The sequence below is a fragment of the Vombatus ursinus genome, unplaced genomic scaffold (assembly GCF_900497805.2).
Source record: "Vombatus ursinus unplaced genomic scaffold, bare-nosed wombat genome assembly UNPS02000749.1, whole genome shotgun sequence".
NCBI classification, from domain to species: domain Eukaryota; kingdom Metazoa; phylum Chordata; class Mammalia; order Diprotodontia; family Vombatidae; genus Vombatus; species Vombatus ursinus.
In genome coordinates this window covers 4,220,136-4,236,971 of record NW_020940527.1, presented here as the reverse complement: position 1 = coordinate 4,236,971, position 16,836 = coordinate 4,220,136, and the positions used below count along the sequence as shown (strand labels likewise).

General features: G+C 40.3%; 1 protein-coding gene across 1 annotated transcript in view; it reads left to right on the top strand.

Annotated features, from left to right (window-relative positions):
• ANXA7 (annexin A7) overlaps nucleotides 1–16,836 on the top strand; it is a 33,959-nt gene extending 17,123 nt beyond the window's left edge. The window contains exons 6-13 of the mRNA XM_027860148.1: nucleotides 886–988; nucleotides 1,477–1,571; nucleotides 7,640–7,753; nucleotides 7,949–8,119; nucleotides 13,179–13,349; nucleotides 13,435–13,510; nucleotides 15,349–15,461; nucleotides 16,357–16,836. Of these exons, the coding sequence (XP_027715949.1) occupies nucleotides 886–988; nucleotides 1,477–1,571; nucleotides 7,640–7,753; nucleotides 7,949–8,119; nucleotides 13,179–13,349; nucleotides 13,435–13,510; nucleotides 15,349–15,461; nucleotides 16,357–16,479 (966 nt within the window). The 3' untranslated portion in view covers nucleotides 16,480–16,836. The remainder of the gene's footprint in view (nucleotides 1–885; nucleotides 989–1,476; nucleotides 1,572–7,639; nucleotides 7,754–7,948; nucleotides 8,120–13,178; nucleotides 13,350–13,434; nucleotides 13,511–15,348; nucleotides 15,462–16,356) is intronic.

The following is a 16,836-nucleotide window of genomic DNA, read 5'->3' as shown; positions in this document are numbered from 1 at the left end:
TTATTTTGTGCTTTTCTCATAACTGAAATATTGGGTTCGTTAATCAGAGTCTCATACACAGTATTGAATGAGGTCGAGTTACATTAACAAAGTTATAATGTTTCTCATCTGAAGCCTGACATATGCCTGTCACATTGTGTTTCCCCTTGCCTTTTCCTTAGCAGGTTAGGAGATTTTTATTTTATTATTCTTTTTTTTTATGCCAGGAGATTTGTGTTCTACTGCACTGAGAGCTATTTTTTTGTCCTGCTTTTGAACTAGGTTCTGCCAGTGTCTTGTTTTGCTCTGGCCGGTAGCAAGAGCTCCCTCTTTTCCTCCCCTGCCATTTCTACCAACATGGAAACTGAGGCACAGGAAGACTAAATAATTTACACAGGCAAGCAGGACATCCTTGAGTAGAAGAGCAAGCCCTACATAATAGAGATTCAGTTTCATTTACCATCTTCTTCTGTTCTACTCTGTATATGGAAATGCTTGCTTTATTTGGGGTACTTCTAGTCCAGAATAAAAAATAATTAAAAGGTTAAATGATTTACCTGTCTAGGATCAAAACCTCATCATCCCGTACCCAGAATCTGCAGGGCATTTGTGTAGAATGGTAGAACCCCCTAAAAAAAGGCTAATTTTGTTTCCTGAATGTTCCTAATGCCAATATCTAGAATCTCTAAAAATAATGGACCCCAGAAATCCAGAGCTAACCTCCCGACTCTGAATCCTAAATCGTAGCTACTGGTAGAATTGAATCTTTCTTTACCCTTCCTCCCATCTCCTTACTTGTTACTGGTGGTAGGGAGATCTGACTGTATGGACTCTTACAGCTTGAGTAGTCTGTTGAAGTGGTTGACCTTCCTTGCCCAATTTGATTCTTGTACTTCTCCCTCCCAGCCAGCAGCCATGGTTCAAGGTACTCAGGGGACAATCCGACCTGCTGCCAACTTCGATGCTTTGAAGGATGCCGAAGTTCTCCGAAAGGCCATGAAAGGGTTTGGTAAAGAACAAATGGAATTTTTTTTGTCTTCAGTAAATTAAGTAATGATAATAATAATAATAATAATAGTTAGCGTTTATATAATGCTTACTATGTGCCAGGCACTTTGCTAAGCCATTTGTAATTATTTGATTTCGACAACTATCCTGGGAGGTTGGTGCTGAATTATTCCTATTTTACAGATGAAGAAACTGAGGCAGACAGAGATGAAGTGTCACACAGCTAGTATAGTGTCTGAGGCCAAATTTGAACTCAGGTTTTCCTAACTCCAGGCCCGGTGCTTTATCCACTGTGCCATCTAGCTGCCCCAAATTAACCTAAAGCTACTTAAGGTAGGAATAAGAATAGCTTCCCAAATCAAGTGTTTACATGTGGGCCTTACTTTGGTCTGGCTTGTGGGTACTTTCCAAGCATGCAAAGATACAAATGAGTGCTGGGCAGTACACAGGAGAGACTCCTCTTGCCATCTTTGTGTGTGATTCTTCCAGGGACTGATGAGCAAGCAATTGTGGATGTTGTTGCCAGTCGCTCCAATGATCAAAGACAGAAAATTAAGGCAGCTTTTAAGACCATGTATGGAAAGGTATGTGTTTGTCTTTTAAATTTAGTGAGGAAATAGACACAGTATCCCGACAGACATGTGAGGAAAAATGTTTTATTTGTCTGCATAAAACGGTGCTAACGTGGCCTGAGATTTTAAAGGTAATATATTTATTTTTCTTGGGAGCTGCGGCCTTGAAATGGATGCTTCCTCTGACAGTGCATATTGCAATCCATCCACACCATCAATATAATTCATATCTGACCATAAATCCTCCAAAGAGGATCCAGCAGATGTATTGGAGACCTTCTCCTAATTCTCTCAATATTTTGCAGGTACTAGTGCAGTGCTCAGACCACCTGACTCTTCCCTTGATACATGATGGGCCCATCCCCTTTTCTGGGCAAACATCTACTTGATGATGCCATATATGACCTGTTGCATGCACGTCATCATTGGTAATCTGCTACAGCCTTCCTCAAGTCAGGTCAACAAGTATTTATCATGTGCTTACTATGTGCCATGCACTGTGCTACAAAAACCCACCATACACTTTCCATCGTTCCCTGGGTCACATGTAATTTTCATTCTCTTGAGATAGTGGGGTCCATGATTTTAAAAACTCTTGACATCTATCAGCAGAAAAGAAAGTCAAAGCAAACATAAAAAGTAAATAATCAAATCTGACATCAATCCCCTTAACATTGAACAAAGGAAAACCAAACAAACGAATAGACCACCAACAAATGGAAAGTGTTTGTGTTGGCTTCCCTTCCAAGTCAAACTGAAGTCCTGTCACTGTTTGTCTTTTAAATTTTTTGAAAAATATATTTCTAGTCAATGTGTTTGCTGCTCTGGTTCTATTCATCTCGCTTTAGGGATATGGAGAAGAACCAGACCTCTGATGTTATTGATCTGAGGATTTCCTAGACGAGGAAATCTACTCTACCAGTGCAGATGGGCACATTTTCTGCAACTCAGAGTCTGTGAAAGTGCCAGGGCATGGAGATCTGAAGTGTCTTGTCTAGAGTTATGTGACCACTATGTGAACCCAAGTCCTGCTGGCTCAGAGAACAGCTCTCTATCCATAGGACACTGTGCCTCTCAGTCTCACTTTGTATCATTTTCTATGTCTTCCTATCCACAATTCAGTCTTAATTGCTTTTTTTTTCCTTTTTTAAATTTTTTAATTTATGTATTTTTAGTTTTCAACATTTACTTCCACAAGATTTTGAGTTCCAAATTTTCACCCCATCTCGGCCCTCCCCCACCCCAAGATGGCATGCATTCTGAATACCCTTTCCCCTAGTCTGCCCTCCCTTCTGTCTCTCCCCCCCTTCTCTTATCCTCTTCACCTTCTATTTTCCTATAGGGCAGGATAGATTTCTGTACCCCATTTCCTATATTTCTTATTTCCCAGTTGCATGTGAAAACATTTTTTTTAAACATGCGTTTTTAAAACTTTGGGTTCCAAACTTTCTCCCTTCCTCCTTCCCCACCCACCTTCATTGAAAAGGCAAGCAACTCAATACAGGTTAAACATGTGCAGTTATGTAAAACACTTCCATAGTAGTCATATTGTGAAAAACCAACTATTTCCCTTAATCCTATTCTGCCCCCCATTTATTCTGTTCTTTCTTTTGACCCAGTCCCTCCTCAGAAGCGTTTGCCTCTGATTACCCCCTTTCCCAATCTGCCCTCTTCTCTATCATCCCCCTACTCTCGTGTCCCCTTCCCCCCTATTTTCCTGTAGGGTAAGATAGATTTCCATACCCAAGTGAGTGTGTGTGTTATTCTCTCCTTAAGCCAAATCCTATGAGAATAAGATTCACTCATTCCCTCTCACCTTCCCCTGTTTCCCCTCCACTGTAAGAGCCTTTTCTTTTCCGTTTTTTTTGTGAGATAATTTATCCCATTCTACCCCTCCCTTTCTCCTTCTCCCAGTATAATCCTCTCTCACCACTTAATTTTGTTCTCCAGATCCCACCCCTTCATCTTCAACTCATCCTGTGCCCTCTATCTATCTATCTATCTATCTATCTATCTATCCATATACATACATATAATTTTTTCTCTCCAACTACTCTAATAGTGACAAAGGACTCATGAATTACAAATATCATCCTTCCATGAAGGAATATAAACAGTTCAACATATGAGTTCTCTTATGAGTTCTCTTTCCTGTTTACCTCTTCATGTTCCACTTGAGTATTATATTTGAAAGTAAAATTTTCTATTCAGCTCTGGTCTTTTCATCAAGAATGCTTCAAAGTCCTCTGTTTCACTGAATGACCATTTTTTCCCCTGAAAGATTATGCTCGGTTTTGCTGGGTAGGTGATTCTTGGTTGTAATCCTATCTCCTTTGCCCTCCAGAATATTATATTCCATGCCTTGCAGTCCCTTAATGTAGAAGCTGCTAAATCTTGTGTTATCCTGGTTGTGTTTCCACAATACTTGAATTGTTTCTTTCTGGCTGCTTGCAGTATTTTCTCCTTGACCTGGAAACTCTGGAATTTGGCTACACTATTCCTAGGAGTTTTCCTTTGGGGATCTCTTTCAGGAGGTGATCAGTGGATTCTTTCCATTTCTGTTGTACCCTCTGGTTCTAAAGTATCGGGAAAGTTTTCCTTGATAATTTCTTGAAAGATGATGTCTAGGCTCTTTTTTTGATCATGGCTTTCAAATAGTCCAATAATTTTTAAATTATCTCTCCTGGACCTATTTTCCAGGTCAGTTGTTTTTCCAATGAGATATTTCACATTGTTTTCTATTTTTTCATTCTTTTGGATTTGTTTTCCAGTGTCTTGATTTCTCATAAAGTCACTAGCTTCCAATTGGTCTATTCTGATTTTTAAGGAAGTAAGCTTTTGGACTTCCTTTTCCATTTGGCCAATTTTGCTTTTTAGGGCATTCTTCTCCTCATTGGCTTTTTGGACCTCTTTTGCCATTTGGGTTAGGCTATTTTTTAAGGTGTTATTTTCTTCAGTATTTTTTGGGGTCTCCTTTAGCAAGCAGTTGACTTGTTTTTCATGATTTTCTTGCATCACTCTCATTTCTCTTCCCAGTTTTTCCTCTACTTCTCTTACTTGCTTCTCAAAATCCTTTTTGAGCTCTTCCAAGGCCTGGGACTGATTGATATGTTTCTTGGAGGCTTTGGATGTAGGAGCTTTGACTTTGCTGTCTTCTTCTGGTTGTATGTTTTGATCTTCTTTGTTACCAAGAAAAGATTCTATGGTCTGACTCTTTTTGCAAGGTTTGCTCATGATCCCAGCCAGTTACTTGAGTTATAAACTCTTTGTTAAGGTAGAGGTCTGCTTCCAGTGTGGAGAATGTACTGTCCCAAGATTTAGGGGTTTGTATAGCTGTTTTCAGAGATACTTCTAGGGACCTGTAAATTTTCAGTTCTTCCAAGGTGGTATGATAAGGGATGAGGTGTTTACTCCTTTCCTGGCCTGTACTCTGGTCTGTGAGTGACCATAAGCACTCTTTTCTGTCTTGGAACTGTGAGAAGGATTTCCTTTCACTGCCACTACAAGCTGCACCAGGCCAGTGCTCCTCCTTGCCCCAGGACCGCCAGCCAGAACTGTGACTCAGATCCAAGCACGAGCAAAGTAAGAGAATTCTGTACCAGCAAAGAGATCCCTGCAATCCCCCTCTGATCAGCCACTTGATTCCCCCTCAGAACCTCAAGCCAGAAGCTCAAGAAGCAGCTGCCGCCTCGGGGCCATGCTCGGGAACTGGGGCTGGGACCTAGCTTCTCTCATACAGTAACAGACTTTTCCCTCTGACCTTCTAAGTTGTCTTTGGCATTTGTGAGTTGAGAAGTCTGGAAACCGCTACAGCTGCCCGTGATTCAGTCCTCTGAGGCCTGCTTTCAGGTCGCTGAGGACTGTGTGCACCCTTGCCAAACTACGCTCCTCTCCCAACCCAGCGTGATATACCTTTCTGATCAACCATCCAGGTTGTCTTGGGCTAGAAATTTGTTTCACTCTGTCTGTTTGTGGGTTCTGCTGCTTTAGAACTTGTTTAGAGACATTTTTTATAGGTATTTAGAGGGGTTTGGGGGAGAGCTCAAGCAAGTCACTGCTTTCACTCTGCCATCTTGGCTCTGCCCCGCTAAAATCCCAGTTTTCATTTCTTATAAAGACTCTTGTAGACCTTGAATATATTCTTTTCTCTAGGGCTTTTAAGAGACGTGAAAACTACTATCATATTCACGGCCCCTGTTGTTGTTATAACTAAAGTATTACCATAGCCTCCTAACTCATCTCACTACCCACTTGAAAACAGCCTAGCAAGGTTCCTGCTCAGCAACTACCACTGCTTTCTTATTATTGGGGAACTGTTTTCTTCTTTGTCCTGGGAAAAGGTTTCTATCTACTATTTCCTGTATCTGAAAGGATAAGGGATAATCTGTGCCCCTCCAAACCCCTCATTTCCTATTGCCTGCCTATCCTATCAAGTCTCAATTTGTCAATTTGGAATTCAAGGGCATTCATTAGTTAGCTGTTTCCCCCTTAACATAGACACGTAGATAAGTTGGATTATCTTACTTTACCTTATAAAGCCTCTTTTGTCCTAAGGCTGAGAGCTAAAACCTGATTTCTCTGTCTGTCCTCCCAAAACCCAACCTTATTTCCCTTCCTGTGAACTTCGGCAGCAAATGTATATAACCTATACTATGGTATTTCAAATAGTCTTAGAGTTCAAATGCAAGTCAGTATTCTTACCCTGAAACCAACTCTCTACCTGACTTAATAAGAACATTTATGTAGCATTTTAGGATTTTGTATTATTTTATTTTATTTTATTTTATTTTTTGGCTAGGCAATGGGGTTAAGCGACTTGCCCCAGGTCACACAGCTAGTAAGTGTTATGTGTCTGAGTCCACATTTGAACTCAGGTCCTCCTGAGTCTAGGGCCGGTGCTCTATCCGCTGCACCACCTAGCTGCCCCCCATTTTAGGATTTTAAAAGCATTTTCCTCACAGAAACTGTACAACATAGGCAGTGCTATTGTTATTATCACCATTTTACTGATGAGAAAACAGACATTTAGTGACTCGCTTTATTTGTCAGTGATAATATCATTTCCCAGTCATCCAGGCTTGAAATCTTACTCATCTCTGACTGAAATGGTCACTGAATCCTATGGTTTTCTTTCCTCAACATAACTCTCACATCTGTCTCTTCTTTTCCATTCCCACTGCAATGGTAGTATTCCCTAATGCCTAAAGGATTACTATGGTTCCTAACTGGTCTTCTGACTCCCATCTCTTCCCACTCTCCCCCAGCCCTCCTGTCCCCACCAGTCCCCCTAACCCTTCTTCCTAAAACCTTCAGTGGTTTCCACAGACTATTAGAGGGGACCTTCCTCACAATCTGTGTCTATCTTTATAACTGGGCTTCACTTTATTTCTGTAAATCTATTCCAGCAACATTGGTCTGTCCATTATTCCTCAGCATAACCCACTTTTGCTCATGGTGCTTCCCCTCTTTGGAATGCTTTCTACTTTCTTCTTGACTTATCAATCCCTGTTCACCTTTCACTGCCCACCACAGGTCTCACTCCATAAAGCCTGTTTTCACTAATCCTCACTGAACTTGGTAGTATTTTATTTACTGGATGCCTCCTTTGAGAGCTTGTACTGCCTCATATTATTTATCTTTTAATATTTTCATGTCCCCCACCCAACCTAGATTTTAAGTGCCTTGATGTCAAGAGCCATGTCTTAAACTTAGTTGTGTCCATAGAGCTGAGTACAGCGTCTTGCTCGTGGAAGGTGCTCGGATATTTGTTGTTTGACTGAATTGTTCTCCAGTTGCTGCTTATATCGATTTCATGCCTGTATGTGTCTTATCTTTGCATGTTCTATTTTAGTAAGTAAGTATATTTCTTGATAATCTTCCATCATGTTGGTTCAGCTGCTTAATAAATGCTTATTGATTGACTGAATGAAATACTTATCTGTGAAATGAATTACATTTGTGTTTATATTTTTCATTGTACATAATTGGATCTTAAATTGAGACTTTCATAAATTCCATCATTCAATAATTCCCATAAAAACTGAACATATTTTTTAAATCTTGGATTTGTAATTAAATAGGATTTAATCAAAGATCTCAAGTCTGAGTTAAGTGGAAATATGGAAGAACTGATACTTGCCTTGTTTATGCCACCTACATATTATGATGCTTGGAGTTTACGGAATGCAATGAAGGTACTGTGTATCATCCTGAATATTTCATTTTAATTTAGATATCAAATCTGCCTCTATCTTTGTAAATTTAAAAACAAATGTCAGTCAACACTTTCTTATTTTTAGAGAACTTTTTGGATTGAACAATGAGATACAATTATTTTTTATTATTTTGGGTCCACCCACCAATAATTTCCCTTTCTCATTTTTGTAAAGGGAGCAGGAACTCAAGAAAGAGTATTGATTGAAATTTTGTGCACAAGATCAAATCAGCAAATTCGCGATATTGTCAATTGTTACCGATCAGAATTTGGACGAGATATCGAAAAAGACATTCGATCAGATACCTCAGGACACTTTGAACGATTACTTGTATCCATGTGTCAGGTGAGTAGAAGACTTCAAAGATATATTGGTGGGTGTCTGTGGGAGAAGGCTGTTTGTGGCAGACAGTATCTGACTCTTTAAGCACCTTTTGCTAACCAATGTCCTTTATTCTTTTCAGCGCCCAGAGTGTTTATTCTCCTTAGCAGTTCAGTGCCCTTAACAATGACATCCTAGCGTTTACCTTGTTCACTCAGGCATAGCCACCATCTAACTATGTTTATTCAGACATAGCTGCACTTGGGAGTCAGAAATGATCAGCCCATCTTAAATTGTGGAGCACTACCTAAATGAAAATTGTTTAGGATAGAATGAGAATATATTTTTTAAAGCCATATAATGAAATCAAGACATATGCCTCAGTGCAAATGTCAGCCTAATGGATACTCAAATAAATGGATACTCAAATAATAGATACTCAAATATTGCGTTAGGAGATAAGGACTATGTGGATGAAGCTAGAGAGTTGGGGAAATAGGGGATTCACTGTTCTTCTAGCAAAATACAAAACCTCAGAGCTAGAATAGACCTTTGTAGTCCTTTAATCCAGACCCTTCATTCCTTTTCTTGTCCTGATTCCTTGGATGTAACAGCCAGATAATTGAAGCTATAACTTAAATTTTCTGGTGCTGACTGACAGTCACTTAGGGTTGATTGAACAGGACAAGAAGGCCTGGCTAGATTTCAGTAACCTCAGATTTCTTCCTCAAACACCCAGCTCTTTAATGCCAATGTTCTTCCAGTGATGAGTTTATGGCTGTGAGTTACTAGAGTCTCCAAAGATCAAAACTGAGAACCATTCAGAGGGCAGAGGAGAGATGCATGGTGGGCATGAACAAGAAGCAAAACATTACAATCAAGGAATTATGAAAAAGGGAAAAAGACAGGGGCTGGTTATGTGGAGACAATAAGGCATAACCAATGGATAGTCCATGTGGTCCACTAGTATTTTCTGTCTTTTCTTTTTCCTTTCTTTTTTTTTTTTTTGTTGGGGGTGGGGTAAGTGTGGGCTTGAAGGTTTAGAAAGCACTTTACAAACATTATTTCATCTGAGCCTTCAGAAACTCCAAGAGGCAGGTACTACAGGTATTATTATTTTATAAATGAGGAAACTGAGGTTCAGAGAGGTTAACTGACTTTTTTGGGGTCACATAGCTAGTAAAGGTTAGAGGCTGAATTCTTACCCATCCACTGGCATTTTCTTGCTGTCAAGAGAACTCATGTAAGACTTTCAGCATATTGGTTAGACCTCATGTGAGAAATTATGATATGGCTAGCAGTCACACAAGATGGACAGGCATAGGTGGGTTGTAATCATCTCTGTTGGAGGGCATTATAGAAATGAGATAACATCTATTGGAGTGTTAAATTTGATTTACCCCTTTGTTTTAATGCCCTTATGGTATTTTCCTTTTAGGTCATGGAGTTATGCAAAAATCATAATCTAAATATTATATCTCTAATACATTTTCTTTAGAAATGAAAGTTATGTTGGGGAAATCAATGAATTAACTTTTAATATTTTTTTCCTTAAATCCAAGATTTATTGTAATTTTGTACCCTGTGCTGACTAGATCCATTATAAATTCATGTTAGCCAACGTCAACTGGGCCCCCATTGCAGCAAGGCAGCCCTTTTATTCCTCCCTAATTGGTTCATTATTTCATTCCTCACAAAAGTTTATCTAAACCGTCCTTTCTCTCAAACTTCCCACACCTTCCCTTTCCCTCTCCCTCTCAGCTGAAGACCTGGCCTCTTGCTGTACTGAGAAGACTGAAGCCCTTTGACATAAACCCCTTTTCTCCTCTTTCCTTCTTCCCTTGATTAACACCCGCAATTCTTTCTTTCCACCAGTCTCTGACGTAGAGGTGGCCTCTCTCCTTACCAAGGCCAGTTATCCCATATGTGCCTGTGGTTCCATCTTCTTCCACATCTTCTCTAGAAGTCTGCAACTTCAATTATCCCATCCTTCTAGTCTTTGACCTCTCTCTCTCTCCCTCTCCCTCCCTCTCCGTCTCCTGGTTCCTTCCCTAAAGCCTTTAAGCATTCCTGTGTCTCTTCTGTCCTTAAAAAAAAAAACAAAAACCTTACTAGACCCTGCCATCCCTTCAAACCATCACCCTTTATCTCTCCTTCTTTTCTCAGCCAAACTCCTTGCTTCCTCTCCTCTCACTTTACCCTTTGCCTTTTGTCTTCTATCCTCATCACTCATTGGAAACTCCTGTCTTCAGTATTATTAATCTTTTCTTAATTTGCCAAATCTGCTGGTCTTTTCTCCAACCTTATCCCTCTTTAAAGTTTCCTCTAATGCTATTAGCTACCTTTGTTCCTTGATACTCTTCCTTCTCTGGGTTTTTATGACGTTCTTCCTTCCTGCTTTACCCCCTACATGTCTGACTGCTCCTTTTCAGTCTCCTCTGCTGGTTCGGGGTCCATTTAATTGTCATCTCTATGTGGCTGACTCTCAGATCTACATACCTAGTCCCAGGCTATCCCCAGAGTTTAATCCCATGTCACCGATGGCCTTTTGGACCCTTCAAGCTGGATGTCCCAGAGACATCTCAGGCTCGATACTGGCCAAAGTAAAATTCAGTCTTTCCTCCCCCAAACTCTCCTGTTTTGTCCAAGGCACCACTATCTTCCCAGCTTTGTCACTGTGGCATTTTTCTCAACTCCTCATTCTCCCTCATCCCACATATCCAATTAGATGCTGAATCTTGCTGCTTCTTCCTTTGCAACATCTTTCTATTCACACAGCTTATTTCACACTCTCGTCATCTCCTGCCTAGATTATTGTACTGACCTCCTAACTGGTCTGCTTTCCTCAGGCCTCTCCTTACTCTAGTCCTTCCTCCACACTTCTGTTAAAGTATATTTCCTTCAGTGTAGATCACACTGTGTCACTCCCTTCCTTGATAAAGTCTAGTGCCTTCTTATTTGCTTCTGGGATCAAATATAAAATCCTTTTTAGCTTTTTTTGGGGGGGGGCGTGTTAAGTGACTTGCCCAGGGTCACACAGCTAGTAAATGTCAAGTGTTTGGTCTGAGGCCGGATTTGAACTTCAGGGCCAGTGCTCTATCCATTGAGTCACCTAGCTGCCCCGCCTTTTTAAAATTTTTTAGCCTTTAATACCCTTCACAAACTTGCCCCAACCTGTCTTTTCTAGCTTTATTGGACATTCATCTCCCTCTTGCACTCTGTAGTCCTACCAAAATTGGTTCCTCACACAGGATACTTCCAACTCCCAGCTCTTTGCTTTTGTCCTAGCCATCCTACATGCCTGGAAATGCCCTTCCTTCTTATGTCTTCCTCAAAGAGCCCCTCTCTACTTTCAAGACACAGTTCAAGTGACATGAAGCCTTTTTTGGGGGGGGGCAAGGCAATTGGGGTTAAGTGACTTGCCCAAGTTCACACAGCTAGTTAGTATCATGTGTCCAAGACTGGATTTGAATGTTTGTTGGTGTGTGTGTGTGTGTGTGTGTGTGTGTGTGTGTGTGTGTATGTGTGTGTGTGGGTGTGTGTGTGTGTATTAAAGTATGAAAGATGCTCTTAGAATGCCTAACCATAGGAGGGTAGGAACTCTTGGGCAACCCAGTCCAGGAAGCACTGTCAGCCCCTGGTCATGAAGATCTGGTTTCACTTTTTTTTTTTTTCTTTTTGGTGAGGCAGTTGGGGGAAAGTAACTTGCCCAGTGTCACACAGCTAGTGAGTGTTATATGTCTGAGGCCAGATTTGAACTCAGGTCTTCCTGACTCTAGGGCTGGTGCTCTATCCACTGCACCACCTAGCTGCTCCTCTTTTTTTTTTAATAGTATTTTATTTTCCCCCCAATTATATGTCAAAAAAATTTTTAGCATTCATTTTTTACAAGATTTTGAGGTCCAAATTTTTCTCCTTCCCTCCCTCCCCTTCCCTCTTCTGAAAATGGTAGGCAGGTGGATATAGTTTATACATGTGTGATCATGTAAAAATATTTCTATATTAGTCACAGTTATGAAAAAAGAAACAGATCAAAAGGAAAAAAATACAAGAAAATAAAATAAGTGGAAAAATATGCTTTGACCTGCATTGAATCCATCAGTTCTTTATCTGGATATGGATAGCATTCTCCTTTGTGAGTCCTTTGTACTTGTCTTGGATTATTGTGTTGCTGAGAAGAGCTGAGTCATTCATAATTGATCATCACACAATGTTGCTGATACTGTGTGTAGTCTTTTCCTGGTTCTGTTCATTTCACTTTGCATCAGTTTGTACTGGTCTTTCCAAGTTTTTCTGAAATCTTCCTGTTCATCGTATTGCACAGTAGTATTCCATTACATTAGTATACCACAACTTGTTTAGCTATTCCCCAATTGAAGGGCATCCCCTCGGTTTCCAATATTTTGCTACCACGAAAAGGACTGCTATAAATATTTTTGCACATGTAGGTCCTAGGTCCTTCTCCCTTTTTTAGGACCTATTTGGGATATAGAGCTAGTAGTGGTATTGCTAGATCAAAGGTTTGCACAGCTTGGTTGCCCTTTGGGAATAGTTTCAAATTGCTATCCAGAATGGTTGGATCAGTTCACAACTCTACCAACATTGCAGCAATGTGCCAATTTTCCAACATTTATCATTTTCCTTTTTTGTCATATTAGCCAATCTGTATGAGGTGGTATCTTAGAGTTGTTTTAATTTGCATTTCTCTAATCAAAAGTAATTTAGAGCACTTCATATGCCTATAGATAGCTTTGATTTCTTCATCTGAAAACTGCCTGTTCATATCCTTTGATGTGAAGCCTTTCTTGATCTCTTCAACTGCCTGTCTCTCGAACTACCTTATACTTATTGTATTTACCTTGGATTTATTCCCTCTATATGCTTGTGTATGCAGTTGTCTTTCCTTTTTGAATGTGAACTTCTTGAGAATAAGAATCATTTCATTCTTTGTATTTGTAGCCTCATCACCTGCCACATAATAGTAGCTTAATAAATATTGATTGATGGATTGTCTTCTTTGAAAATACAATCCTTAAAAAAAATACAATCCTTGTATTTTTTTGTCTTTCCTTTTCCTTGCTAGGGTAATCGTGATGAAAATCAGAATGTGAATCATCAAATGGCTCAGGAAGATGCTCAGCGTCTTTATCAAGCTGGCGAAGGGAAACTGGGGACAGATGAATCCTCCTTTAACATGGTTCTTGCCACAAGAAGCTTCCCTCAGCTAAGAGCAACCATGGAGGCCTATTCCAGAGTATGAGTCTTTTTTTTTTCTCTTAAGACTTGGGTTATGTTTGAAATGTGAAAATATTTTAATCACTCTAACTCTTAATTTGCAGATTGCTAATCGAGATTTGTTAAGCAGCATTGGCCGAGAGTTTTCTGGAAATGTAGAAAATGGTTTGAAGACAATCTGTAAGAATTTGTTTTTGCTTTTTGGTTTTTTGTTTGTTTGAGAATCAGGCTTATACCTCTTTGTTGTTCTCATCAGCAGATGGGAATTTATCAGGAGAGCTTTTTTGTAAAGTCCCTGGGCAGAGGGCATGGCCAGCTTTGTGTTTTGTATACAGGTCCTGGTGAATTGTTGACGTTTAATCTTGAAGTCGTTGGCCATATTTGGCCTTGATGGTGGACTTTCACTCAGACTTGTAAAGGTAGTTTCTGAGGGCTGCAATTTTTAATGTAAAGGAAATGCTTACTCCTTGGGGGTACTCCCAAGTTTCTAACATACAAACCTTCATTAAGCCAAGGGCCACTTACTAAATCCACAGGCTGTTTGGGGGCCTTTTTGCTTTTGAAAGATGGCTTTAGTCAAAAAACAATTTCTGATGTTCAGGGCCTTCAGTAAGACAGGAATAGAATTTTTCTACTCCATAGAATGGAATTGAGGGAGGTAATGTTACTAAATATAGCCTTAATACTCGGAAAAGAGATGATATCTTTATAAATATCCCTACGTGGCCATAGCTAATGTTCTGCACAGTGGTGTATTCCTTCTGCCAAAATGGAAATAGGAGGTAAGTTGTCCTGTCTTCTGAGCAACATTCTCCCTTTTTGGAAATACTCTCTCTATTAGCCTCGAGGTAGTTCTTCTACAATAGATGCTGCTGCTGACAAATATTCTTTTCTGGGAATAGCTCTAACATTCAAGTTGTGTTGTCTTGTCCCTTTTGCTTCATAAAACTGTGGGTACATTGCCTTCATTCCCTTCCCTTCCTAGAGTATTCTGGTTTCAGTTTCCAGAATTCCCACTGCCTCATCTGGTAACACTGCAGACACTTGTTTAGGAAATAAAATGACCCTTGTCCCTATCTAATCCAAAGAAGGCTTTACTGAATTCCTAGTTGAGTTCATGGTTTGCCAATCTACAAGACCAGTCACACACACTTTTCTGGCAAGCAGAGAGCTTTGAGTCCATCCTGATTCTGAACCCAGGGCTTGGTCCTCGGAAACTGCTCAGGTGGGAGTGTAAGATGTGGCTCTGGAGTCCTGAGTAGTGACCACAAACACAGGAAATTGTACCATGTGTCTGGCAGGTTTATTCTAAGAGTTGACAGCCCTTTCTCTCTCACCCTAACATGTTGGGAAACCAATTTTTTAAAAAGCTTGGAGACCAGTCCAGATTTCTTAATGCTCAGTTCACTATTGTCTCTTTTAGAGTCAACATATACCTTACACCTAACTCTCAGACATAGAGGGCAGTATTTTTTTATATCTCAATAGCTTTTAGAACCAGTGTTTGTCTGTTGCTTTTTTTTTCCCTTTTAGTGAGGCAATTGGGGTGAAGTGACTTGCCCAGAGTCACACAGCTAGTGAGTGTTATGTGCCTGAGGGCCGATTTGAACTCAGGTCCTCCTGACTGGGCCAGTGCTCTATCCATTGCACCACCTAGCTGCCCCTGTTTCTTTTGCTTTTGAATAAGACATTACTTGCAGTAGCTAGATTTCCTGCTTTGAGTGAGATACAGAATTGGAGTCGTCTTCCAGAACAGTGAGGAACTAGGATATATTTGCCAAAGGGAACTTTCAGGGAAGAAGGAGAACCTGTGAAATACATGCAGAATGAGGTGGTGAATATTGAGTAAAAAAAAAAGAGAGAGGACATTTCCATAGCCCTTCAGGTCTGTAGCTGGAGAAATAGCTGGGGTGCAAGTAGGGGAGAAGGACCAAAGGTTTCAGGTCAGCCCTCCAGGTCAGACTCCCCTGCATAGCCATGGAACATCTCTCTAACTCTGTGTTGTTATTGCCTGACAGTGCAGTGTGCCTTGAACCGTCCGGCCTTCTTTGCTGAGCGGCTCTACTACTCCATGAGAGGGGCTGGCACAGATGACTCAACCCTCGTGAGGATTGTCGTCACCCGGAGTGAAGTAAGCCCTTCTCTTTCTACCTCGACTGTAGTTATGTTATACCCCAGCTTGCTGGATTCCTCACTTGGCACCCTTTAGCTGAAAGTTGCCAGTGGAGATTCTTACAGAGCCAGGTCACGGAAAGTTACCAAATAAAACATTGGGAAAATCTCTGTGACTGTTAGCTGGTCGCTGGTTAAGGATGTCAATTCACCTTCCCTGCCCTGAGAGGGTTTTAATCTGCCATGCAGGGAGACACACACTATGTATGTGATTCATACATAGAGAATACCATTCTGGAAAAAATACTTAGGGATAGTCATACTTTTGAGAGGCTGTGGGGGTAGGGGTGTGCATTGATTTGTGGAGAGATGGAGCAGGGCCATCTCTAGATGTCCTGATACATATCTCACCACTGGAACTGGAGGAGAAAATGAAGCTGGTGACTTTGCACAGCCCTCTGTCACTTAAATCCAATTCACTTGCAAGTCATGGCATCACCTTCCTGATGTCATGGTCCTCTTTGAGAACCAAGGACAAATAACAACAACAACAAGGGGAGATGAAAGATATTGCTGCACCGGTTATTGTTTTGCTGATGTAAAAACTTGTGCAAAAGGTCTACTTCTGCCAAGCTTTTCTAAATCCAAAGGCTTTTAAAGTGAAAATGGAATAACTTTTTTTGAGGTGCTATTCGCAATACAATTCACAACACTGTAATCAGTGTTCTTTACAAGTTAGACCTTCATTGTTTAGTACTAGCCATAGAGTGAGAACAGGTATAAAAATGTCCCTGAGCTTTTTTTTTTAATGTGCTTCAGCTGAAATTAGAGCCTTTCATTGGTCAAGAGGATAAATGCCAGCTTTTATTTATAACAGTTTTGTCCTCACATCAGATCTCTCATCTTTTGTGCAGATTGACCTTGTGCAAGTGAAACAGACGTTTGCACAGATGTATCAGAAGACACTGGGGACCATGATCTCCAGTGACACCAGTGGAGACTATCGCCGCCTGCTCCTGGCCATTGTGGGCCAGTAGAAGGATTGTTTTGTTTTGTTTTGTTTTGTTTTGTTTTAAAAGAAATTGAACTATTCCAGTCTCATTCTCTTGAAGACAACTGTCTTGCATGCAGCAGAATCAATGGTAGCCTAACCAAATGTGCTTTTTATTAAGGACACCAGTCAGAGTTAATGTGCTTAGTTTGCACATGCTATTCTTGCCTTAATTCTAATGTTATTTTTATTCTATACAAAATCAATGTCAAGCCATGATGTGACAATGATGTAATAATAATGTATTGTATGGGGGAAACATAACGTTCACCATTACTGTCTTATTCAGATCAAGATTATGGAACAAATAAAAATTATTACAGTCTAGCCCTGCATAATCATA